Raw genomic sequence first — 26342 nt, forward strand, 5'->3', positions numbered from 1 at the left:
ATGTAGTATGTCTAGGTATTTTTCAAATGATCAGGAGAGTTCTTTAGTTTTAAGGATGCCATAAAGTTTTATTGTTAAAATTCATCTATGTCTTTAAAATAAAATAACCATGGAACTTATATAACAATTATGTGCTTCTGGAGATTTAATATCTAGAACAACAGTGACACAGAAAATTAATAATAAATCCTTTGAGCCACATAGAACATATATAAAAATCATTAACAAGCCTGGAAGTTCTAACATTCTATCAAATGTTAACATTTTGCCACTGAATTAGTGAGCCAGAATTGTCTTATAGTATTTAAGACTGTGAGAGAGACAATGAAAGTCCAGTGTCAGAGAAAATGAAAAGTCTTAGTGAAGTGACATAGGGCAGTCATTTTTAAGAAGTAAAGGATACCTATTATCAGAGCTGAAAACAAAGCAATGCAACAGACCTATCACTGCAAATGGTCTAGGAAGTATTTTATCTTGTACTGCACAAGATGGAAGAGCCTACGGCAGGCTGACAGAATCAATAATTACATTAATATCTCACGTTTGAAGTTAAAATCACACCTTTCAAGATCAAAATAATATTTTTCCTCTAAAATTACCATCGCTCTTATTTGTATTTAAAATTTCAGGGAAGAAATTCCCTGAAAAACATAGGTTTATAAAAAGAGGCATGGCTTCAAAAATCAAACATTGTGAGCAATGTTTAAGTGTTTAAAATGCCTGTAGTCCAAATGGCTCCATTCTCTTTTATGATCCCAGGTTCTGCCATAGGGAAATTCTGAGAATAAGAATGATATATTTTCACTGTCTGAGAGAGAACACATCCTATATTTTCCTATTGCTAGGATGACACGAGAACAGAATTTCAAAATCCCAAAAATGTTCATCCTCAGGTAGGCAAGTGCCTTGATTCTTTGGGAATATGGCTTCAGTTTTACATTTAGGCTTTTTCTCTTTAACAAACTAAGATTCCCCCTTTTACATTCTTTGCAAGGGAACTCCAGAAACAAGGAAGCTTCCTAACTCATATCTGCCATAGGTTCATTTTGCAGATGTAAATATAATTCTACATCTCAGCCTTAGTGAATGGAAATGGAGAGACATGCAATCAAAAAATGCATGTCAGTAATGGGAAATAAATTGCAGATTAATAATTCTCTCCTGTTTCCAACATTAACCTGTATTACTAGTGTCTCAAAACAAAAGTATTTAAAATAAATGATTTCAACACAGAGGTCTCAGGTGGAAGACATATGGGAAGGATATGGTTTTCACACTTATTTTGTTTGCATGAGATGATGTTTTCTTTTTTAATTAAACAGTTAAAATATTTTCAATAAAATCAGATACTGTTTTTATTTTAAATAAAATCAAAGTATCTGCTAAGTGACGTATTACTCTGAAGAATTATTTATTTTTATAAGCTGATATAATTACTTATGTTTAAAATTGCAATTAGCAAGATGTGGTTAAAAGCAAAAGACTAAAGCTAATTCATGTTTCATCCACGGTTTAGCTTTTCAGAACAAATACATTACATTTATTTATTTATTTATTTTTGCAAGTATAGTATAGACTTCAAAAGATCCTGACTGTATTCTGACAGTCTTTAAGTTTCTGGTAAGTTATTAGTCAAACATTGTCAATTGTTACATTGTTATAACCTATTATCTCCATTAGTTACCATTTTCTAATCAGTAAACCAATTTCACATACAGGTTAGCAACTCGAATTCTGGAATCAGTTGGCTTTTAAGTTCAAATTTCTTTACCAGTTAAGTAATCTTAAGTAGGTTTCCTCTACCAGCCTCAGTTTTCTCAACTGTAAAATAGAATCAATACGCCTTTTATTATGTAGGGTTGTTGCTAGGTTAAATGACATGACCTATGTGCATAACTTAGCCCTGGAGTCCTCCTCTTCTCCATGATGTCCAACACAATTGCACTTCCTTCTCAGAGCCTACCTCAGACTACCTCTTGCACTTCATTACATGGAGGCAGATTCTCCATTGATAGTCTACACACTCCTTCAAAAACATTACTCACTTTTGCTTTACATATTTCATAATCATAATACACAGCTAATTAAATACATTGTCACAGACCTCAATTTTATTGTGTTATATGATAAAATTGGGATTTATGAGTTTTTGTTTGCTTACTGTCCTTGAATTGACAATTTGCCACTTTTTTAGTTCCTTTAGCTTTCACACCACTGAAGTAAGTTAAAAATCCCAACTTAATTTTACTGGACTACATTACTAGAAAAAGTAAATAGAACTATACATAAAAGTGTATAGAATATTAACATATGTTTCTACTTTTCCAATTTCTTTGGACAGAAATTCTTGTTTGTGTTCTGGCTCAAACAATGACTATTTTGGCTCAAATAATGAATGATACCTATAAATTCTATTTTCAGTCAGCAGAATTGCTTTGTAAATCTTCAGTTCTGGGAAAATTTCAGTAATAGAATCAGCATGTGAATGGCACTAGGATATATTGTAAAATGAATCAAATTTTATCTGTTGTTCCCATAGAAATTTTATAACTTTTCATAGATTTTTCCACCAAGGATAGCTAAATGTCTGGTATATGACATACAGCTATCCGAGAAGAAAAATACTTTGAAATGAGCCATGTTTTGAAAGATGAAAACCAAAACATTAAATCGCATTTTGTCTATCACCTTGATGTAACTTCATTCTTAATATATAAAATAATCTAGTATTTAATGACATTCACACATAAAAATTATATCATTTTCTTTCACATTCTCACTTGTTATTCTACTAAGACTTTGTATCATATCTACCAACTAGTAGTACTATATTAGCATTACAGTAGCATTGCATTTCGCTTGGCTTAAACCATAAAAAGTTTTATGCATTCCTGCTAAATTCATCTTGTAATTAATCAGGTTTAGAGACATGCTATAAAGTGCTTTAGATCACAGAAATATAAATCTATTCACTATTTTTTACAATTCATTCCAAATTTATTTGTATCAGAAATGAATATGTTATTTTAAGAAGTTTGAAAACTATTGCAACATTTTCTAATTATTAATGTATGCATTTATAAACATAAATGTCAGGAGTGGCATACATCAAAATATTTAACACAGTCATAACTGTTGGTGATATTGTCAGCTGTCAGCTGAATAACTTATATAATATTAAAACCTTCTTAATAACTTCTAGCAAAATAAAATTTATAAACAATATCTTTTATCCCCAAATAAAGAAATGTACAGATAACTGGTAGACTGAAAAAGCTAAAACTAAAATGAATATATGTGAGAATTTTTGAATTTATGGTTAAATTTTTGTTCATTAAACTGCTTAAAAGACTGCAGGGTTCTTGGAATTGTATGTATTTTAAGCCCCTCATTGTACAAGTGAGAAAAGTTAGGCCCAGAGTGATAAAACACCTTGAATTGATAAGGTATAATTGCTTTGCATAATTGACAGGAAATGAAGATAGTTTTTAAATTCTTAGTAATCAGTTTGACTGCACTTTCCTATTTTTATTCACCATATATATCCAATTGTTGTTTATATCTACTTTCCTAACCATGGAACTTTGTTTTTACTTAGCCAAGAGGAGAGGCTTTGAATTCAGTCTATCATTCCAACGGAGTTATGGGATTTATAAAATAGCACGTGAAGATTACTATGATGATGATGAAAATTCTACATCCTATCACAATCTCATGAATTCTGAATATAAAACTACAAAGGACTCTCAGAGAGACACTTGTAATATCTTCAATTCCATAAAGGTGGAAATCAGCACCGCACCCTCTCGGGACAGTTCCATACTGAAAGGGATCAACAAATACACGAATACTGATACTACAGAGGCCAAGCAGGAGTGCCACAGTGAAAAGGGCGTTGATCCACTGCTTTCTGAAAGAACAGGAGATGATATTACCTATGAAGAAACCGCCTTTTTGGAAGGGCCAGAAAGAAGACTTTCTCATGAGGAGAGTCAGAAACCAGACCTTTCAGACTGGGAATGGTGTAGAAGTAAATCAGAAAGAACCCCTCGTCAGGTACAGTAAAGGTTGTTCTTTCTGTGAAATTAAAAGTGAGACCAAATATGATAGGCATGAAAAAAATGATCAGATGTTTATTTCATTCAGTCAAGTCCAAGGTTAATTTCACTTGCTTTGATTTATTTCCATAATATTAAATTTTATTTCAAGGTGTTCTTTGAGGGACTTTAAAATTTTTTAAATTATACATTTTCATTCAAAATCTGTGTTTTGGGATTGACAGAGTTAAACAGGTTCTTTGAAAAGGCTGCAGCTTTCTAATTTAACGTCAAGTAATCTAAATTCAGACTAGACTCTCAGAAATTGTTTCAAATTAGTTAACTTGTAAGTTTTATTTTTCCCTCTCCCACCCAAAAAGTATTATCCCACACGTGCCCAAGGGAAGTTTTCTTTATAAAGGCAAATATTTATACAACTAGTGGTGGGGAGGGTAGTCCTGCTGCAACTATACTAGACAGCTTGCCTATTAATCTTGCTAGAACTAGTCCCTCCAGTACTCAGCAGGGACAAAAAAGAGTTATTCCAGAATATACCCAAGTGAGCCTTTGTAAACTCTGCTAAATGTCCTATCCTTTTTAAGGATAGAAGAATGGCTTTATGTTTTATAACACTGAAAGAATTTGCACCTTAATTTTGTCCCATTTTCTCCTAGGTTCCAGCCTGCCTAGAATGATGAGGGATACTTCTTATTTTGTTGAAACTGTAGTGTAATATTGATGTGAGATTGTTCTTTACTCCAAACTCTCATATCTGGCAATTAAAATTGCCCTTGCTTCCCACACTACTGATTTACTAGGGAGAGGAGCCTTTTTCTGCAAGATTCAATGGAAATCAAAGTCCACTTGTCAAAACGAAAACATAATTCCAAAAATATGTGCAAGGAATAATGCATTCATTAATCAAAACATGACCACATATCACCAAATATGAATATGGGCAGAATACTTTGAGACCTCCTTTATTCTCAGTGATAATTAAAGCTACTAGTCTTACTCTAATATCACCATTTAAAAAGTAAGTTGGATAGGGGCGCCTGGGTGGCTCAGTCAGTTAAGTGTCTGCCTTTGGCTCAGGTCATGATCTGAGGGTCCTGGGATTGAGCCCCACCCAAAATGGTACCCCAGCTAAGAGGAAAATCCCTACAGTTTCATCATCAATTTATTCCTGAATAATCTAAACCTCCTGGTTTTCTTGCACTTAAAAATTGTTAGGTAATATTCATGACAAAATGGTGTGTGTGTGTGTGTGTGTGTGTGTGTGTGTGTTTATGTATATATGCATCCCGATAACTTGCAACTACCTTGGTGTGCTATTTCTCTGTCCCATCCCCATGCTTACCTCTTAGGGATTACACCTATCCTGAATATTGCTCATGCTTTTTAATTGCTTTATCACAAGTGAGTGCATTTCTAACACAATATATTATTTAGTTTTGCTTATTTTGAACTTTCTAAAGATGGTGTCATACTGTACCTAATCTTCTGGGACTTGCTTTTTTCCCCACTCGACATTTTTTTAATGTATTTTGTCAAAACATTGGAAATTATCATCTAAAATACCACAACTTATAGCTCTCATTTAAAAGTTTGATTATAGTTTGGAGAGTATAATCAATTAACTACCCTAGAAACTTATGAAAGGATCAGACACTTCATACTGTATTATGAGCATAATCTATATATAGATTTTATAAATCAAAAAAGAAAATGATATATAGAAGGCACAAAATTTTGATCAATCCAAATCAAATACCAATCAATACCTTTCAACTACAAGGATTTGCTTAAGTATTAATATTTTAATATCTGTGAAGAACAAATAGTTCAGGAAATTGATCTAAAATGGTGCTTGTGAAAAAATGATTAGTAAAAAAATAGAGAACATTCGGGAAAGATAAAATTTCTATTTTCAGAGACTAACTGAAATTAAATGAAATACTATTATAAATTTTCAAACAGCAGTAAGAAATCCTTAAATTATAGGCTGGTGTTATTGATATGACTTGCCTTTAGCAAAACTGCCTCCAAACTTGAAGGTTAACACGTAACCCAAATACATTTAGGGTTGAAAAGCTTATGAAAACTCTTCCATGACCAAAGATAGGTTTTCATCTGTAACCTATCCTTCACCAGCAGATATTTCATGGGAGTAGATGGTGACTTAGAAAGCACTTTCATTTCATCCTTTTCTCCCAAGTACCTTTTTTGCTCTGAAAGCAATGTTAACTTATGTATCCTAAAGTGATACATTAAACTGCAGTGGACACTACGGTAAGTTTATAAAAATACTACCTCTTCTGATTTTCTATGGTTGTACTGTCAAATATTTAGGCTCTATCTATCAGTTCATATTTAATTGCCCTACAATTTATAGTGTGTATTCTTTGTTCTTAGGGTTAAAAAAAAGCAGGTTTGATTTAAAATAAATATAGTGAGCCTTATTTTGACAATACACGTTGCTTAATTTTTTATTAGAGTTTATGTTAGTAAACAAATTCTCAGTGTATTTTGTTGGAAATCCTGGAAGAAGTGAAAGCATCAGATCAAGGTTAAGGTGTAAAAAAGATGGTCATAGAATGGCTTCAGTAGTTTTAAATGTGATCCAATAAAATTTATCAGAGTTGCAAGTGGTTGTAAGACTGAAGTTTAGTGTTAAACTTAACCACACAATTACTTCATTTTGGATCCCTAGTAGGTAGAATCCTAAGAAGTTCACTTTTAAAATATTCATAAAAAATAGAAATGTCAGAGCTCTTCAGTTACAAAGTTTTAATATGGTAGCCGTAAGTGTGACTGTCCCTCAAATGAAATAAGGATTTTCCAGAACCTAAAAGTTTTGTCATCTATGAATAAAGAAAATTGGACTTATAAAATAATTTGGTGGCTTGTGGGTGATCACTCTAATTTTCTCTTCTAATATAAAGCCCATCAATGAATTCCATTTTCTTTTCTTTTAATGTGTTGTCTTAAAGCTCTAGAAACTCATTTGATATAATAAATCAGAAACAAAGATATGCTGTAACTATGCCACTTAATCCTTTTTATAATCCTATCATCAAAGCATCTGAAAGCTGAAAGGTCCTCCACCATGCCAGTAGAATACAGAAAAACAGAGTCTGAAACAATCCTTCTCAAATGAGAGACCAAGCAGGGGAAAGTGATGACATTTGAATTAGCTACACAAACCACTTAGCATAAGGATGAATAAATAAACAAGAACTAACTTTAAAGTCACCTGAGCATCAAAGAAATTTTATTCTCATTTTAAGAAAAATGTTTTAACTATTTAAAAATAGTTTTACAAAGCAAAGTTGTGTTTGCTAACAGAGTGAAGCAGCAACATTGGTTTCTATAACTTTTAAATATTATTATTTCTTTAAATAATTTTCATTAAAAGCTGTGGAAACCAAGTCAAACTAGATTATTTTGGGTTCTTTACATTAGAGCTTCTCAAATTTTAGTGTACAAATAAGTCAAATGGAGATCTTGTTAAAAGGTAGATTGTGACTGAGTAAATCTGAGGTGGGCTCCAAGATTCTGCATTTCTGACAAACTTCTAGCTGACTCTGATGAAAATGAAAAGTCCCATCCCAGACCTATAGAGTCAAAATCCCCAGTTGGTTCAAAAGCACATTAAAATTTAAGAAGTACTGCATTAGCATCTAATCCCTGGGAGATAAATACCAGTTTAAAGGGCAGGGCAAATTAATTCCTTCCATTTAATATATGCCTCGTAAAATAAAATAAGACTAGAAGAAAATACTCCAATACAATAGTCTCCCCTTATCTGTGGGGGATATGTTCCAAGACCCCCAGTGGATGCCTGAAACTGCAGATAGCACAGAACCCTACATATACTATGCTTTTTCCCCCATACAAACATACCTAGATACAGTCTAATTTATAAATGAGGCACAGTAAAAGATTAATAATAATAACTACAATGACAGTAATATACTGTAATAAAAGTTATGTGAATGTGGTCACGCTCTCAGTTTCAAAATATCTCATTGTACTATACTCCCTCTTATTGTGATGATGTGAGATGATAAAATGTTATATGATGAGATGAAGTGAGGTGAGTGACATAGGCAGTGTGATGCAGCATTAGGCTACCACTGACCTTCTGATGCTATCTCAGGAGAATTATCTGCTTCTAGACCGTCGTTGACTGTGGGTAACTGAAACCACAGAAAAGTGATACCTGGATAAGTGAGGGAGCTACCTGTACATATTATCTCTTACCCCTCCTAAAAACAGTGCCTCTTCTCTTTTCATTTTTAAAAAAGTAGACTATTAAAAATTAAATCAGGCATAAAATATTAGTGTTTCCTGTGACATTGTTAACTTAATAACTGTAAATGCTTAAACTTATTCTCTGAGTAATTTTTGACATTTTAACTGAAGTGACCATAGGAGAAAAATTCACTTATCACCTTCTATTTGTAGCCTGAAGGCAGTCATTCTAACACAAATGACTGTCTGGAGTATACATATTTTATATTTAGCTATATCTATTTGTTAGAGTGGTTAGTTCATTACTCACTGTTACACTGCTTTCTTTTTTAATAAACATTTATAATTTCTATTGTTTTGTGATTATAAAGTAATATAATTATTGTAGAAAATTTAGAAATTGTTGATACGCAAAGAAAAAACACCCAATTCCAACTACCCAAAGTTAACCACTATTTACATTTTATCACCTAAAACTTCAGGCTCTTTCCCATGCATATATTCTTATTTTTGACAAAAACAGGATCACATTGCATATACTCTTTTGGAATCCGCTTTTCTTTGTATAACAGTGTAATTTCCACCTGCTTTAAATTGTTCAAGCACTTTTTGAGATTATCTGGTACAGTTTAGAATGGCTGTTTGGAGTGCAGCTGAAAACTCATCCATAAATGTAAATTTGTTCTCAAGTACTTAAAGTCTTTATAGTTGAAGCTAAGGGGGTTTCCTTGTAAACTACTTCAAATATTCCATAACAAATTTGTAATCCTCACAGCATGTATCACTTGCTTAAATGAAGTAAAACTGAGCTGTTTAATTGTTGACTTTCTACAAATTCAAGGGGATTACCATTGGATCAAAGCTTATGTGGAATTTTATAATTCACATTTTAAGCTAAGAATTTTAACATTCTCAAAAACACCTCGTGGTTTAAGGAGACCTTAAAAGGCTATGTACTGGAACTTCCCATTTATGGCTTGAATCTCTTCTACAACCTCCTATTGAGTGGTTATCCCTTACTTGAACTCAAATGCCTGGAAATTCACTACACTTTTCAAACTTTTTATTGTGAACTAATTTTAGACTTACAAAACAGTTTCAAAAATGGTACAGAGAGTTTTAATGTATCCTTCATTCAGCTTCCACGAATGTTAACATGTTATATGACAATAATGTAATTATCAGGAAATTAATAATTGAGTTATAGACCTTATTTCAATTTTGCCAGTTGTCCTGCTTATGTTCTCTTTTTGGTCCAGAATCTAATCCCGGATCCCATATTGCATCTGTTGCTATTACTCCTCAGTCTCTTCCAATCTATAGCAGTTCTTCAGTCTTGTCTTCTATGACTTTGGCACTTTTGAACTGGCTAGTTTGTTTTGTTTCTGGAATATCCTTCAATCATGTTATGTTTTCTATTGATTCAATTCAAGTTATGCATTTTTGGCAAGAATACTATAGAAGTGATGCTTGCCCTTCCCAGCTCATCAGATCAAGAGGTACATGATGTTGATATGTCTTATGATGGTGATTTCGTAAAGGTGATGTGTTCCAGATTTCTCCATGTAAAGTTACTATTTTTTCCTTTGTAATTTGTAAGTATCTTATGGGGAGACATTATGAAACTATGCAAATATTCTGTTTCATGTCATACTTTTGCCCACTAATTTCAGCTTTAATTGATGAATCTTGCTTGCAACGATTATATGAAGGTAATTTTCTATTTCTATCATTTCTTCTATATTTATTATTGGAATTCTCCTGTAAGAAAAAGCTATTTCTTTTCCTTCACTTGCTTATTTATTTATATCAGTATGGGCTCAAAGATTTTGTTTTAATCTGTAAGTTATAAACCATACTATTATTCTTTATTTTGTTACTCCAGTTGTCATAAATTTGGCCATTGGAAGCTCTTTCAGGGTGATGCCTATATCCATCCAGTGGCTATCCTCATCTTTTTTAGCACTTCCTTATCTTCTAGCAGCACAAGATATTCTAGCCTCATCTTGTATTATTCCTGACCCATCCTTAGACTCAACCATTTTCCCAAAGAGTTCTGGTTCCTTTTATTGGAAAATGGTATTTAGAAACCAATATCGGGTGCTAGGTATACTCATTGCTACTGGAGTGTCTTGCTTTTAGACCTTATCATTAGACAGATCTAGGAAATGGATATATGTATACTCATGTACACATCTATATTTCTGTAACAGTTTCTCTGTATCAATAATTTAATACCATGAGTTTGCACTAATACCTCCAAGTCCAATCAAATACCATTGGATTCATTCATGCCTTTCCCTTTTCTTATTTGTTACTTATTTTTCTGGCAGTGAGACAATTGGCTCTCACTCTCCATAAATGTATTTACTTATTTGCTCAATCCTGGTATACATATAAAGTAGTTTTAGAATTGTGAACCTACACTCTTGTGGGGAAAAAAAAAGTATTGACTAGAGTATAATACTTGGGTATAGTTCTTTTCATCTTTAAACTTTTGGTTTATAGTTAAAATACGATCTTCCCCATTTACTTAGGTTAGTTATTTTCATTTTCATTCCCTTCATTTTATATTACATTTTGAGTTCCTCCCACTTTCTTTTTGATTTTGGTTATTTATGTTTGGGTATGTTAAACATTGCCATGATTATAAGAGTCAGAACTACATAAAATATATGCTTTCCTCCCTCTTCCTTCTTCCCTGTTCCCATTTTCCCCATTCTTTCCACCCTGTACCTACCTATCCCTTGTGTGTAATCAATCTCATAGTTTCTGGTTTAACGACCTTGTATTTCTTTTGCAAAATGAGCAGATACATGCATACCTTCTTATATGTCCTTCTTCCTTACATATACTCTTTTGCACTTTACTTTTTCCACTAAACAGTATATCATAGAAGTCACTCCCTATCAGTTCATAGAGATATTTTATTTTTTATAGCTGCAAAATTATACATAGTGTGGATACACCATAGTTAATTCAATCACTCTCTTATATGGGCCTTACAATGTTTCTAGTATTTTACAATTAAAAAATATTGCAGTAAATGTTACACATATGTATTTTCATATTGCTGGAGGTGTATCTTCAGAATAAATTCCTAGAATTAGGATTTTTGTGTCAAAGATAAGTGTAGTTCTGTTAGGAATTGCCAAATTCTCTCCCAGAAGAGTCATACCAATTTGCACTCCCATTAGCAATATGTAACAGAGGACTCTTTTCCTCACAACCTCAGTAACAGTATATTATGGTGTTTTTAAATTTTTGTCAGCCTGAGAGGAGACAATCTCAGAATTGTTTTAAATTATATTTATGTAATTATAAATGAGTTTGAATAGTTTCATATGTTTAAGAGCCCTTTTTGTCTTTTTACTTTTTGTGAATTGTCTGTTCTTATCTTTTCCTCATTTTTCTATCAGGTTTTTGTCCCTTTATCCTTTGATTTTTAAGAGTTCTTTATATAGGGGCGCCTGGGTGGCTCAGTTGGTTAAGTGACTGCCTTCGGCTCAGGTCATGATCCTGGAGTCCCGGGATCGAGCCCCGCATTGGGCTCCCCGCTCAGCGGGGAGTCTGCTTCTCCCTCTGACCCTCCCCCCTCTCATGTGCTCTCTCTCTCTCTATCTCTCATTCTTTCTCTTTCAAATAAATAAATAAAAAATCTTAAAAAAAAAAGAATGCTTTAAAAAAAAAAAGAGTTCTTTATATATTAGGTATATTAGTCCTTTGTCTGTGATGTATATTACAAAGATATTTTCCCAGTCTGTCAGTTATCTTCTGTTTATGGTGGTTTTTTTTTTTAAGAATGCATACTTTTAAAATTTGTTTACAGTAAAAATCATCAGTCTTTTATTTAATTGGCTCTGGATTTTGAGTCATCATTAGAAAACCAGTTCAAAATGGAATTCACCCATGTTTTCTTCTAGTACTTGTATGATTTCAGTTTTTACATTTGGATCCCAGATCCATTTGGAATTTATTTTTGTATTTGGTGTAAGGTATGAATATAATTGTCTTTTTTCTAAATGGTTACCCATCATTTAATAAAAAGTATAATTTATTTAAAAGTCCATCATTACTCACAGTGTTTTGAGATATCATTTTTATCTTATACTACATTTCCATACCTACTTGGGTCAATTTCTGGGTCTTCTATTCTATTCCACTATCTATTCATGCACTAGTATCTCACTGTTTAAATTGGAAAGGCTATTATAGTGAGTTTTAATGTCTGGTGGGGCTGGTTCCTCTCCCCCACCCCCAGTATTTTTTTCTTTTTCAGTATTTTTCATGCTATTCTTGAACTGCTTCATATCTAATTCACTTTCAACTCCATAAAAAAGCTTTATCAAGGTGTGTTAAATTTATAAATTAGTTCAGAGAGAACTGACATCTTTATAATGTTTTGTTGTCCTATCCAAGAACAGGGGATGTCTTTCCATTTCTTCTAGTCTACTCTTGTTATCTTTCTCCTGAAAGATTTTAAAGCTGTCTTCCTACAAGTTTTATACCTTTTCATTAAGTTTATTCCAAAATACTCAATCTTCTTTGTTTTCATTGTAAATGAGGTTCTTCTACCATTATGTTCTCTAACTGGTTCTTGTTTGTGTATTTTAAGGATATTGATTTCTGCTTGTTAATATTATTCTGCTACATTATCGAATTATTTTATTGTTTAAATAAAATCATTGATTATCTAGGGTTTTCTAGGTATACTATCATATCATCATCAAATAGAGATAGTTTTACTTTTTTATCAATTGTTATACCTGTTTTTAATTTCTCTTGTCTGGTTGCATTGGCTAATACCTCTAGAACAATTTTGAATAGTGGAAGAGACAGGGCATCCTTGCTTTATCCTTTATCTTAGTGAAAGGTTTCTGATGCTTTCTCATTAAAGAAGATATTGGCTCTCACTACTTTGTAAAGCAGGTAATTTAATATTTTGATGATGATAATATTATGATAACTAATATTTACTGAGCACTTGCTACGTACCACACACAGTTGTAAGCACTTTACATATAATTGCTCATTTAGTATTCACAAAGTCTATCTGGTAGATATTATCCAATGTTACAGACAGAAAAACTGAAGCACAGAAAAGTCTATTGGGGCCTAGGAGCAAACTCAGGCTCTGACTCCAGGGATAGTCCACATATGCACTATCATAACTGCTTCAGAGAGATAATTTTCATAGTTAGCAAATCATTTCTTACACTAACTCCTATCCATTCTCCTCACACAGGCAGATCAGTATCACCTAGGGAACCTTTAAAAATGTCCCACCCACAGAAATTCTGATTTAATTGGTATGCAGCAAGATTTGGGTAATGTTTTTAAAAACTCTCTGTGTGTAGATATTTACAAAATATATCATCAACAAAGGACTTGCATTTAGAGTATGTATTTTATAAAGAACACCAATAAATGAACATGAAAATGACAGAAAACCCAATAGTATATGACCAGAGATTTAAAGTCATACTTCACATAAGAGGAAATAAAAATAACCATACACATATATAAAGGTATATCACATCATTAATAATCTGGAAATCTCAATTAAAATAGCAATGAGACACCACTGCACACCCACAAGAATAGCCAAAATTAAGCCATCTAACAATGCCAAGAGTTGATGAGAAACAGTCTGGGAACATCTACAAAAGTTAAATATATACATGCCTCATACCCCAGCAATTCCACTCTTGGGCATACACCCTAGAATTGCACGGTTCAATACAATAGCCACTTCTCACATATATCTACTTAAATTTGAATTAATTAGGGGCACCTGGGTGGCTCAGTCAGTTAGGTGTCCAACTTGTATTTCAGCTCAGGTCACATTCTCATGGGTCGTGAGACAGAGCCCTGTGTAGGGCTCCACACTCAGCAGGGAATCTGCTTGGGATTCTCTCTCCCTCTCCCGCTGTCCCTTCTCTCTCTCTCTCAAATAAACATATCTTTTTAAAAAATTAATTAATTTTTTATTTAAAATTCAGTTCCTCAGTTGCACTATTCAGTTCTAGGGCTTAATATCCAAATATGACTAGCGGTTACTGTACTGGACAACAAAAATATAAAGCATTTCTATCACTGCAGTTCTATTGGACAGTGCTACCCTAGAACATGTTTATGTTTCTTTTTTTTTTCTTTAAAGATTTTATTTATTTATTTGTCAGAGAGAGAGAGCGAGACAGAACACAAGCAGGGGGAGAGGCAGGCAGAGGGAGAAGCAGGCTCCCCGCCGAGCAAGGAGCCCGATGTGGGACTCGATCCCAGGACCCTGGGATCATGACCTGAGCTGAAGGCAGCCGCTTAACCGACTGAGCCACCCAGGCGTCCCCACGTTTATGTTTCTGGAAGCTCTTTTTGTAATAGCCCCAACGCTTAGGGATAGACCAAAAGTCCATCAACATTAGAATGGATAAATTGTTGAATATGTTTACAACAGAATACCATGTGCAAAAGTGTATTTTACATGAAGCCAAATAAGCTTGCCTGATCTCTCCCAAGGCTGGGAGGGGCTTTAGCAATCATATGGACATAGGTTTTTGTAAAATTAACAAAAACAATATTTGTGTATTCCTTTTCTTAAAGAAGACAGGTAAGCCCCTCAATATCTGGTTCAACCCCTAACCAAAAAAACAATGAAATTTAAAAAACTAAAGCTACACAAAATGTGAATGAGTTTTGCAAATATATGAAAGAAACATAACAAAAGGAGCATATACTCTATGATTGTATTTAATGAAGTGTAAAAACAGACACAACTAAATTAAATGATTTAGGGATACATTCAAAAATGGTAAAACCATAAAGAAGAATTGGGAGGTAATTATCACAGAAGTCTAAGTAGTGTTTGTTTTTAGAAAGAAAGTACACAAGAAAGTACACATGTAGTCCCCTGGGGTGCTGGAAATCATCTTAGGGAGTGATTATATTCTCTTACACTGCATAGTTATCCTTAATACTGTCTTGGATGTGCGTTATGTTTTATAATTTTAAATTAGTTTAAAATAGTTTGCCCAGATGATTTCTCATGAGCATCCATTGCCCTAGGCCTCTCACCATGTCCTGCTTCTATCTCTTGGGACCATCTAGAACCATTCTCTTACCTCTGCCACTTGCTGTTAAGTTAATGGAATATGGTTATCCAATTCTTCATATTGCTGTCTTTTCTCATCCATGCTAACTAAATGTTGTTACTTACAACAACCTTTCTCATCATTAATTCACTTACAGAGCCCATAGTCCTTTAATTATGCAAAACCCAGAATCAGAATATTCAAGGTGTCTTTTCTCCTTTATGCTATGACTTATACATTTGACCCATGAACAATGCAGGGATTAAGAGAGCCAAAGCCCACCCAGAGTTGGAAATCCACATATAACTTTTGAGTCCCCAAGAATTTAACTAACAGTCTACTATTGAGCAGAAACCTTACCAATACCATAAACAGTCCATTAACACATATTTTGTGTATGTATTATACACTATATTCTTATAGTAGAGTAAGAAAGAGAAAAGAAAATATTATTGAGAAAATCATAAGGAAGAGAAAATACATTTACAGTGCTGTACTGTATTTTTTTTTAAATCTGCATATAAGTAGACCTGTGTGATTCAAACCCATATTGTTCAAGGGTCAACTGTACTTCTCTTAATGCATCTTAAGATCACATTCACTTATTAAGAAGTCATATTGCACTGCTGGTGTATTTAATATCAGCTAACACCCTTAATGCTCTTTTTTGCTCATGCTGCTGCTTAGCCATTTTGTACATTTGTAGTCTACTGTTTGGACTCAATTATATCTTATCTCTGTTCAATTTCATCTTGTTCCATTTAGCCCACTCTTCCATTACTTTTGGTAGCTTTTTGTAGTGCTATCATAAAATGCCTTGAGGGGATTCTAAGACCTGAATTCTATACTATCATTCCCAAATTTGAATCACCCATGGATTTAATAAGTCACCCTTCATATTTTTATTTAAACTGTTGATTAAAAATGTGGAGTGAGACAGGGCCAAACAGAGAGGTCTGCTGCACACTACCAGAAACAAGTCCCATTGTTCATTTTGGTTTATTTAGAAACACCTTTAGTGTTTAGGTTTTGGAGCCTGACAGATCTTTTTCTGGATGTGTTCTTTCCCATTTTACATGGCTAAATCCTGCTTGTCCTTCAGGTCTCCATTTAAATACCTTATACTCTGGGAAGTTTTTCCTAGGTTTCCAGTTAGACATTCATAATATACCCTCTACTTATTAAACACTCATTTATTTAACTTTTCTATGTTGGGAATTAACTTCACAATGACAGAGTGGATATTTCTTTTGTTAATTGCTTTATCTATCATCGGCACAAAGCATAGTGTCTGGAAACTAGTATGCATGCAATGATTAGCTGCTAAATGAATGAAAAGCAAGAAAGCAAGAAAGCAAGCAAGGAAGGAAGGAAGGAGGAAGGAAAAAAGAAAGAATAACAATATCAAATATGGTGTGTTTATTATGTGTTATACACTGAACTAAATATTTGATGTACATTATCTTATCTAATCTTCACAACAGCAGTTTCACTATTTCCCTATATTATAGATGAGGATACAGGGGTACAGAGGTAGAGGCAACATTGAACTCTGGCCTGCCTGTTTCTAAAGCCCATGCTCCATATGCAACGTTCCATAAGAGACTAGTCACTACTAGAGTGAAAATACATTATAATCCATGATTAAAACAAAGGGTATTACATATCATTTTATTTAGAATAAGGTTTGTTTCAAAATGAATGGTTGTCAGCGAAAGCAACTATGTTTCAAGCTGAAGTGTGGAGGTGACTGAGTTATCTTCCTGCTCTCTAGTAAAGAGAACTCAGTGTGTCAGATAACAAGGACTTCTTACTAATAGTGCCACAAAGATACCTCAGGCCATGCCTTCAAATACTTCTAAAACTCTTACCTGGGCAAATGGACCATCTATCTTTTTTGGGACAGAGGAAAGCGGCCAACAACTCTGAAAACACTTATGGGAATTTTGACTCTAACATGGAGTTCAGTTGCAGGAGGGATTTGGGTTCAAGATAGGATCCAGGGTGATGAGAAAGGAGTCTAAGACTAGTCTAAGGATAAAGGTGATATTTATTATACTAAATGACTTTGTCATTTTTAAAACATTTGTGGGAATCTTAAAATAGATACTACTCTTTATTGTAAATTCCACAGTCTTCATAGTTGCAACTGACAAATAGATGTAGTTCTATTATGAACATTGGCTATTATTCTCAAACATTAATAAGATGAAAGTGAAACAAGAAAGACATATGTTCTCTTTTGCAGTCAATGACATGTGACTTTTATTGAATCAGTTTTCAATTTTCCGTGCTCTTCACAACATAATAGCTATATGCAAGATACACTTTAATTTTAATTGCCATTACTTTCTTAAGTCCAGACAATTCATAAATAAAAAAAATAAAGCACTAATTTGTTGCATTTGCTGACTTCTACAGTATAAATACTCCCCCACCATGGCTGATTTCAAGCCACCAATGTAACATCATTGAATGCAGAATTAGGAAGAAATGTGCAGCAGCACATTATATAGTATTTCCAATATATATATATAATAGGTGAAAATAATTTTAAGAGCATATATAATAACAAAATGTAATAAAGTAAATGGGAAATGGTGAATTTTGAGTACTCGTTATCTTTCTAATATAATTTAGTTTAAGTTTATATAATTTACTTTTTAACAACTGGCTCTCAAGATTGCTGACATTTTTATGGGTCAGTATAAGCCAGTTTCAGTATTCCACTGGCATACATTATTCAACATAAAACACATGCAATAACACCCAGTGTCTGATCACATGAGCCATAGTGTCCAAGCCATCTGTCCTGCGCTCCTCCTTCCCTGCCTGCCTTTTTTTTTTATGTTTCACTCTATCTCTTCTTAGAATCTGATTCTTTCTCTGTTTTACCATTTATGAGGCACCTCACTCCAGAACTGATTTAGGCATTTGGTCTTCTTAGCTTGACTCTCAATTTTTCCCGAACAATAGGGATTGAATTTGCATCCATTTCAAATGCAATGTCTACATCATAAACACTTACTTCCCTCCCCCCTCACTATTCCCAATGGACATACAAAACAGTGGGAAATATGCAAACACCCCAGTTACATGGCTAACATTGTAAGCTTAAAACTCAAGGCTGTATCTTCTGGTTCAATGTTTAATGATCTTTTTAGAAACTATATTCCTTGAAATAAGAAGGAACTGACAGAAGAAATCATTCTCTCTCTCCCTCTCTCTCTCTTAAACTTGTCTCCTTCCCTACTGCAGACTGGTAGAAAGATTGATGAAGACTTAAAGGGTTAAAAAGACAAAGGGAAGAGAGAAAGAATCTCTATCCCCTACAAAGTCCTTACGTATATAATAAAAATCTGATCTTAATATTTATATTCCTAAAAATATTTTACTAGTGTTAAGCTTTCTTTGAAATTGTGTTTATAGAATCATATTTTATCCACCTTCAGACATAATTTAGATTTTAAACCATGTGAATATGACATCTTAACAAATTACATAATGGTCAATTTAGATGGATAGCTCCTACACTGAGCTGCAACAAGTTTTAGATTTAGGGAGCCTTTCAAGCAAAAGAGGAGTAATAAAATCAACCTATTATAGACAGAAACTTTTTTAAGCACCCATTATAGTTAAAAGTCACACACACACACACACACACACTATATATATATATAGAGAGAGAGAGAGAATATATAATTAAGAATGCTGTTTTTTTTCTAAAGATTTTATTTATTTATTTGAGAGAGAGAGAGAAAGAGCACAAGCAGAGGGAGCGGTAGGCAGAGAGAGAAGCAGACTCCCCACTGAGCAGGGAGCCCAATGTGGGACTCGATCCCAGGACCCTGGGATCATGACCTGAGCCAAAGGCAGACGCTTAACTGACTGAGCCACTTAGGCACCCAAGAATACTGTTTCTTTAGCTATATCTTGAAAATATAAATTCCTAAATACAGAAACCAATAACATGTGATCTCTACTATTCCTTGAGAATTATTTAACTGCTTAACTTTATCTCTTAGTGTCTAAGTTAATTCACTTATAAAATAGCAATAGTTATATTGATCCCATACTAAACAAAGATTCCCAAATAAGAAATGGAGGTTAATATGTAGAAAAAATTTAATTTAATTTATAAGTTGAAACTCATCTGGGCAACATTAAAAAAACAAAACAAAACAAAACTTGCTTGGAATGAAATCTTCCAGTGAGACTCTTACAAAATCCTAACCACTTTAGTACTATTTAGATTTAGGTTCAAAACTAGACACACATTAGCACCTTTATAATTCTTGATAGCTGCTGCCCCTATCTGAGCCCAAGGAATCAGGGAAAGTACAAATAGTCAAGAAACGTACCACTTTCATATATTAAATAAATATTCTGAATCCTCTGGCTGTGTTTTCCTATCAAGAAATTACTTTTACAGGATTTCCCACATCTGGGTTTTTTTGGCTGTTAAGGTTTGGAAAACATTACCTTTAACTGACAGAGTATATGACTTTTTTAGGCATTGATGGTTTTAGTCTTGGTCTAGAAATTATTGAACAACCTGATTTAAAAGATATTTTCCCAAATCTACCTCCTTACCTTTCTGTTCACATCCTAAGAATAAGAATACCTCTTAAGGGTATTATTTACTTGCTTTTTAAGGTCAGAATCTTCAGGCCTATTTAACTTCCTATTAGGTGAGTATCCCTGCACTCACTTTTCCTTCTAAAATATTCCAATTTTAAAAATTTCTTCCTCATTATAGTTTTTCATATATAAGAATTATAGACTTGCTGGATCTAAAACAATATATTTCAGACTTGTGATCTATAAGAAAGCAATTACTCTTCTTACAAAGCAAGAAGGGAGGACTCAACTTGAATGATTACTGGTAGACAGAATCTAATCATTGGGGAGTTGGAATGCTAGTCAGAAGACAATTATCATAAAGCCTCTGACAGCTGACTGGTTAATGCTAGTCAATGATCTTCTGCACATCTATATAATTGGAATGTTTATAATACTTAGATTTGGGCTTAAGCTTTATAGTACCCAAGACTTTTTCCCCATTGTACTGCACTGCCCAGTAATGTAGCCACCAGCCACATATAGCTAGACTTAAATTAAAATTAAAATTAAATAAAATTTAAAAATTATTTCCTCAGTATCCCTGACCACATTTCAAATGGTTGAAATGTGGCTAGTGGCATGTGGCTAGTGGCTACTTCATTGTAGTGTGAAGTCATAGAACATTTCTATCATTGCAGAAAGTTCTGTTGGATGGAGCTGCTCTATAGCATCTATGTTCTAAAGCTTCTTTAAATAGCTGAAGTGCATTTTTTTTCTTTGCATCCATTACTGCCAAAATCAGGTTATTATCAAGAAGAAATCAGAGACACTCAGGACTCAAATTCCATCCTACCCACTCCCAATCCAAGATTAGTGCCAACCCAAACCCAGGAGGCTTTAGTCTGCACTAAAACATCTATAAAACATTTGCTTTTCTATATGATGATCCCAGCAGACCCACTGTTTCCCCTGTTAGAAGGGAAGACTCAATGGAGATAAGGGCATTTCCAGAAATGATTTGGACCATTTCCCAGGTGACTTCAGTAAGTTTGGATGCACTCTACCCCTACCATAAGTGATTCTTTTTCCCTCTGTGCCTTTTTAAATACATCTCTCTCTCTCCCCTGTCTTTAAGTATATGTTTTTGTAATTATGTATTTGCCATCTTTACAATTGAATCTTTGTGTCTCCCAGAGTCTTGTATGGTGCCTGATGTGAACTTAGTACTCCATAATGATGAATAAAAGAATACATGATCTGGGGCTCAACCACTCTCTCCCAGATTCTCCTACAGGCCTTTCTGGGGAAAGGGGCAATGGCTATGTTTTCTGAATGTCGCTTCCAAGGTGCCAGAAAGTCATTCTTAAGTGAATCCTCAGGCAAATGCATAGTTGGAGACCCAAGTATTTAGAAACCCAGAAAATTTGAGAAATAAGAGCTTGTAGTGTGGTGGAAAATTGGGGAGAGACAGAGACAGAAAGAAGTTGTTTGAATTCTGATACACTCAGGAAAAACAAAAGGAAAATTGGACTCCAAATTAGTACTTTCCCCACAAATTACAATTCATAAGAATACATGTATTTTGGAATATTCCTCTTTACTCAGCAATTCACAATTATTTTGTGCCACAGTTCATTTTCATAGATGAGAAAAACTAAATGTAAATGTACTTCCAATGTAAGGTAACAGAGAATCATTGGGATTTTCCAAATAATTTATTAAGTGAAACATGATTTTTCAAAACCATCTGAAAAACCAGTGGTATTTTTTTAATGCACTTTATTAGAAACTATCTATAGCTCACATTTCAGCATCCTTTCCTCCAACTCAAAGTGGGCAAAAAATTATTATTTCTTTATTTTAAATACTTCTGCACACCCTGAAGCAAGTTACAAAAATCAGTGGTCCTCCACAAAAACAATACTTAGGCTTATTTTTTTTTCACATTTGTCTTTTCCTTTGCTTCATTCTTCTAGAATCATACCATGGGGGTTCACAGGATGTGTACTGTTTAATAATAGAAAACAGCACTGGTAGAATGAAAAATGTTTCCAGGTTGTTTTTTTCTTCTCAGTGTAGATTTTTCTGCACTCAGGAGAGCTTGCTTGATGTGATAATAATAATGTACTCTCTAATAAGAAACCCTGGTTCTTTAGATGTGGTCTTATTTATTTTCCACCATTCCCATGAGGTAGGAGAAGGTATAGTTTTTTGAAGTTTAATAAGACATCCAGAGATGGCAGATGATTGAACTAGGAAAATAACTTAGGCTCACTGACTCCTACTCTACCAAAATTAAAAGAGATGTGAGATCGGACCTATGCTTGGGTCCAGTCAGGTTTGAGTCACTGCATCTCAACCTTTAGGTAGTGTGGGGAGAATGTGAGGGTACCTGACTGTGCCTACATCATTCAATCAACAAACATTCATTCATTGAGCCCAGGGCTTAGGTACTAATATAATATTCAAAGGTAATAGGATAACTTGCTCTCAAGTTATTCAGAGACCAGGAAGGGCGGGAGGGTACAGATAATGACAACATTTCAAGAAAATTGATGACTGCAGTTTGTGCAAAAGTGCTACAGACACAGCTAATTCTGCCAAAGGGAGAGCGGAAATCATCACAACTTTCACTGTGAGCCGTGAAAGGAGTAAGAGTCCATCCTGCAGAAAGGGGTGGAAGGAAGAGAGCACATTCCAATACACAGAGGCATGAAAAGTCCAGGAACTTTCCACATTACATTTTGGTATAAAATTTTGGTTCAAAAATTGCAGTGATAAGTATTGTTTACATATCTATTCAGTTACACATTTTAAAATTTAACATGTGGTTAGCATAATCCTGAGATTCTCCTGGATATTTCTTTTAAAGGAGAAAAATACACTTCAGCTCCTTCTTCCGAAAGAGAAAAACTAAATTTATCCCAGATGATTAGGAGGGAAATACACAGATTATTATAATATTTTAAAAATATTGACTCTTATTCAGACATCCCCAACTTTATTAATTAGAAATGCCCTTGCAAGAAAAACTATAAATTAATGTTTTTTAAATAACCAAATCTTAGTGTCAGCTTCATGAGGATTAAATTGGCAGTGGCCATGTTTCTTTTTTGTCCCTAGTCCTGTATTTTCTTCAGCAACATCTTCCACAGGGATATCTTGCCCATATAGAATGCACAGACTCTCTAAGGCAAGTCCCCGTTGGAATCAAAGAGTGAGGGGTGTTCTCTACTGTGGAATGATGCACATTGCCTTAAGGAATTGGTTTATACCATAAAAGGCTCCCTGTGTAGTCAGAGAGATGAGTACAGGCTCCACTGGAACTCTAATATCTTAAAACATCTGTACAAATAGCACTTTCCTGTGACCATGGAGTTGCACCATGAGACAGCACCATCCTCCTCCCACAGGAGAGTATTCCTTTGAGGTCAGATCTGAATCATTTTGGTGGGAATTTGTCATGCTGAACCTATACTGTTACAAACAAAAATGGACTGGTATTCTTGGGTCTTCAGAAATGACATCTAGCTCTTTGTAGTTGTGTAGGTTGCAACTGTGGGTCTCGACTCAGAGCCATGTGCCTCAAAGCTGGCACTTTCTAGTTCTGATCCATAACTATTGTTCAACCTTTTTTGGACCCTCAGTCCCCTCAACTGAAAAGGGAGATAAAAATACTCACCTCACAAGGTATTGAGGTGAAACAAGCTAAAAGTATGAAGCATCTTTCAAATATTAGGTGTTTGTTGTTAATTAAATATGTATGTATTCATGAATTCATTCAACTAATATTTGTTATGAGCCATTAGTCATTCTGCTTATCTGAACCAGAGTCAGAAAGTTACAGAAATTTGTTACAGTTATTGCCTTGGAGATGCATAGGAGGTCTTCAGATTTATGCCTGTCTCTCAACCAGTTCATAAAGGGAGAATCTATACGTAGAATTTATGGTAAACAGACAGACAAAACAGGAGCTCCCCCCCCAAATCACACAGCTGGTAAACAGCCTAGTCAAGACTCTACCCAGAGTGTCAGACTCTAGGACTCACTTTTATCTCTCTTCTTGCCCTACTCACTCCCCCTACTATCTGTGAGAAGACCAGGCAGTAATTCACAAAGAGGACACTGTTTGGTTTATTGAAATTTTTACAGAGAATTTCCTGCCTATGTAAGAGTTCCTCTTCTGAGTTTTAAGGTTCCTAGTACTCAGCACCATTATAAAAAACATGAATGCCTACTCTGGATTTTCCATCTCCAAAGGATCCCCAAAGTGAGGGTACAAAAACCAAGTGAAATAACCTTTAAATTCATCATTCTTTCCCTGTCATATAGCAGACATACTGCAAGTTTCTTTCCAGCAAATAACTTCCCTACCTAACAACATCTTAACACCAAGGCCCCAGGCACAGAATGACCCATATATAACCCATAGCTCAGATACGTACTACACACTCACATCCTTTAAGAAATAGTATTTCTCAAAACACAAGCATGCACATGACCACACTCACAAAACAAATAATATGCATTCAAAACTGTAGTCTATTTACATGCCCATTTGGGGGAAGGTCATAGAAGAAGTTGGTAGGAGAGAAGGTGAAAAAGAGTCAGCAATGGCTTATATATCACCCTTTGCTGCCTATGAGAAGCAGTAAAAACTATTCCATAGTTATTCTATAGCCAAAAAGAGTCATCATCCTGATGATGGAGCTCCAATCATAGACCCTACATGACACAGAGTCATCATACATAAAGGCACATGAGAACCTTCGATAACTTTCTTGCTGCTGGGCAGAATTTGGACTCTAGCTCTGGTTCTGTGACTGATTACGTGACATTGAGCAGCCTCTTTGCCTTTGTTTTCTCATCTGAAGAATGAGAAATTTGAGGAAGAACTCAAGACTGGAACTAGGTAACCTCAGGTCTTTTCCAGCCCTAAAATGCTATGGTCTATAATTCTTTCATATATTGCACAGTCCCCAGATTTCACTTTAAAAAGGTTCTCTCTCTAGAGTAGTAGGGTTTTCCCTATTCCACTTATATAAGCCCAACTTTTGGACTTCCACGGCAACTCTGTAATTGCCTCAATTGGTATTTCTTTCTTTTTTTTTTAAAAGATTTTATTTATTTATTTGAGAGACAGAGAAAGTGGGAGACAGCACAAGTGGATGGGGAGGGGCAGAGGGAGAGGAAGAAGGGCAGAGGGAGAGGGAGGGGCAGAGACATAGGACTCCATCACAGGACCCAGGGATCATGACCTGAACCATAGGCAGATGCTTAACCGACTGAGCGCCACACAGGCACCCCTTCGGTTGGTATTTCTTACTGAAGTTGTTTATATCTACTATAAAGCTATGCACCTTCAGGCAGTATTGATGAGGCAAACGGAATTTGGTTTTGAATAATTCTTTTCTTTTTTTAATGTTGGAGGTGTTCCTAATTGTGTTATATAATTAGAGCCTGGAAATGTTTCCACAGGAGAAAATGGCTATGCCTTTGCTTTACTAGTAATAGTTATTTATAACTTTACTTCTTTCAAGTTGTTTACTAGAAATAAAATCACACTGAGGCTTTAGGGAAGTGCCTGGAGCTTTTTAATCTTCAAGAATTTCTAAACCTCCTTTGAATTTTCAGCCCTCTGAGTGCAGAAGGACATGGTTTCAATCAAGTACCTTGCAATGTAACTTTATTTCCTCCTCAAAGGTCAAAGTCTGACTGTAGTACCTCTGTTTCTCAAGCATATGCCTATGGAATATAGGATTCTGAGTACTGGGGAATTTGCCATATAAGCATAAATCAGAACTCTGCCATGGGAAGCCCTCAAATGACTTGACAAGAGTTTTCAAGAGTCCACATATTATTATATCAATGAGCATTTTTTTTTAACCTACTTCAGTGTGCCCAGTACTGTGCTCCATATTCACTGCCAGGGACTGAAGCAAAATAACTGCAAATACTGCTTCTTTTCAAGGAAAGAAATCTGTATAGAAGCAGGTGCTTGCAGCTTCAGCCAAATCCTACTTGCGTTGTCGCCTATCTTGGGATAACCCATGAGTTAGAGGAAGCAGAAATGATAGTGTGCAGTCCAAGATGGTTTAAATGTGGCCTGCTCAGTGGAATTTCTCAGCCCCATGCCTGTTTTCTGAGCTTCCACCTTCCCCAGTTCTCTCACAGCTGGGTCAACTCATTTCATCTTCTGCAAATCCAGCCTCACTATTTATTTTCAGAGCAATGTGGGTTTTAGTAGGCTATAAATGCCTCCATTCATCCAGGCTTATTATAGTATCCCTTTTCCTGCAGGCTGGCCCCAGACACAGGGCCTGGGCACTGTGTCCTGAGTTGCCCTTGCTACATTTTAAACTAGAGCCATTTTCTACTTTTTCCAGATCTTGACACA

At 34.6% G+C, this 26342-nt stretch overlaps 1 protein-coding gene and 1 long non-coding RNA gene across 2 annotated transcripts in view; one reads left to right on the top strand and one right to left on the bottom strand.

The window, feature by feature from the left end:
• LOC116634910 overlaps positions 1 to 26342 on the bottom strand; it is a 150641-nt gene that overhangs the window by 80156 nt on the left and 44143 nt on the right. The gene's annotated exons all lie outside the window — the stretch shown is intronic.
• The window catches only part of GPR149 (G protein-coupled receptor 149), a 66497-nt gene that overhangs the window by 6220 nt on the left and 33935 nt on the right, over positions 1 to 26342 (top strand). The window contains exon 3 of the mRNA XM_032408404.1: positions 3599 to 4056. Within this exon, the coding sequence (XP_032264295.1) occupies positions 3599 to 4056 (458 nt within the window). The remainder of the gene's footprint in view (positions 1 to 3598; positions 4057 to 26342) is intronic.

Source organism: Phoca vitulina, unplaced genomic scaffold, assembly GCF_004348235.1.
Source record: "Phoca vitulina isolate PV1807 unplaced genomic scaffold, GSC_HSeal_1.0 scaffold10, whole genome shotgun sequence".
NCBI classification, from domain to species: domain Eukaryota; kingdom Metazoa; phylum Chordata; class Mammalia; order Carnivora; family Phocidae; genus Phoca; species Phoca vitulina.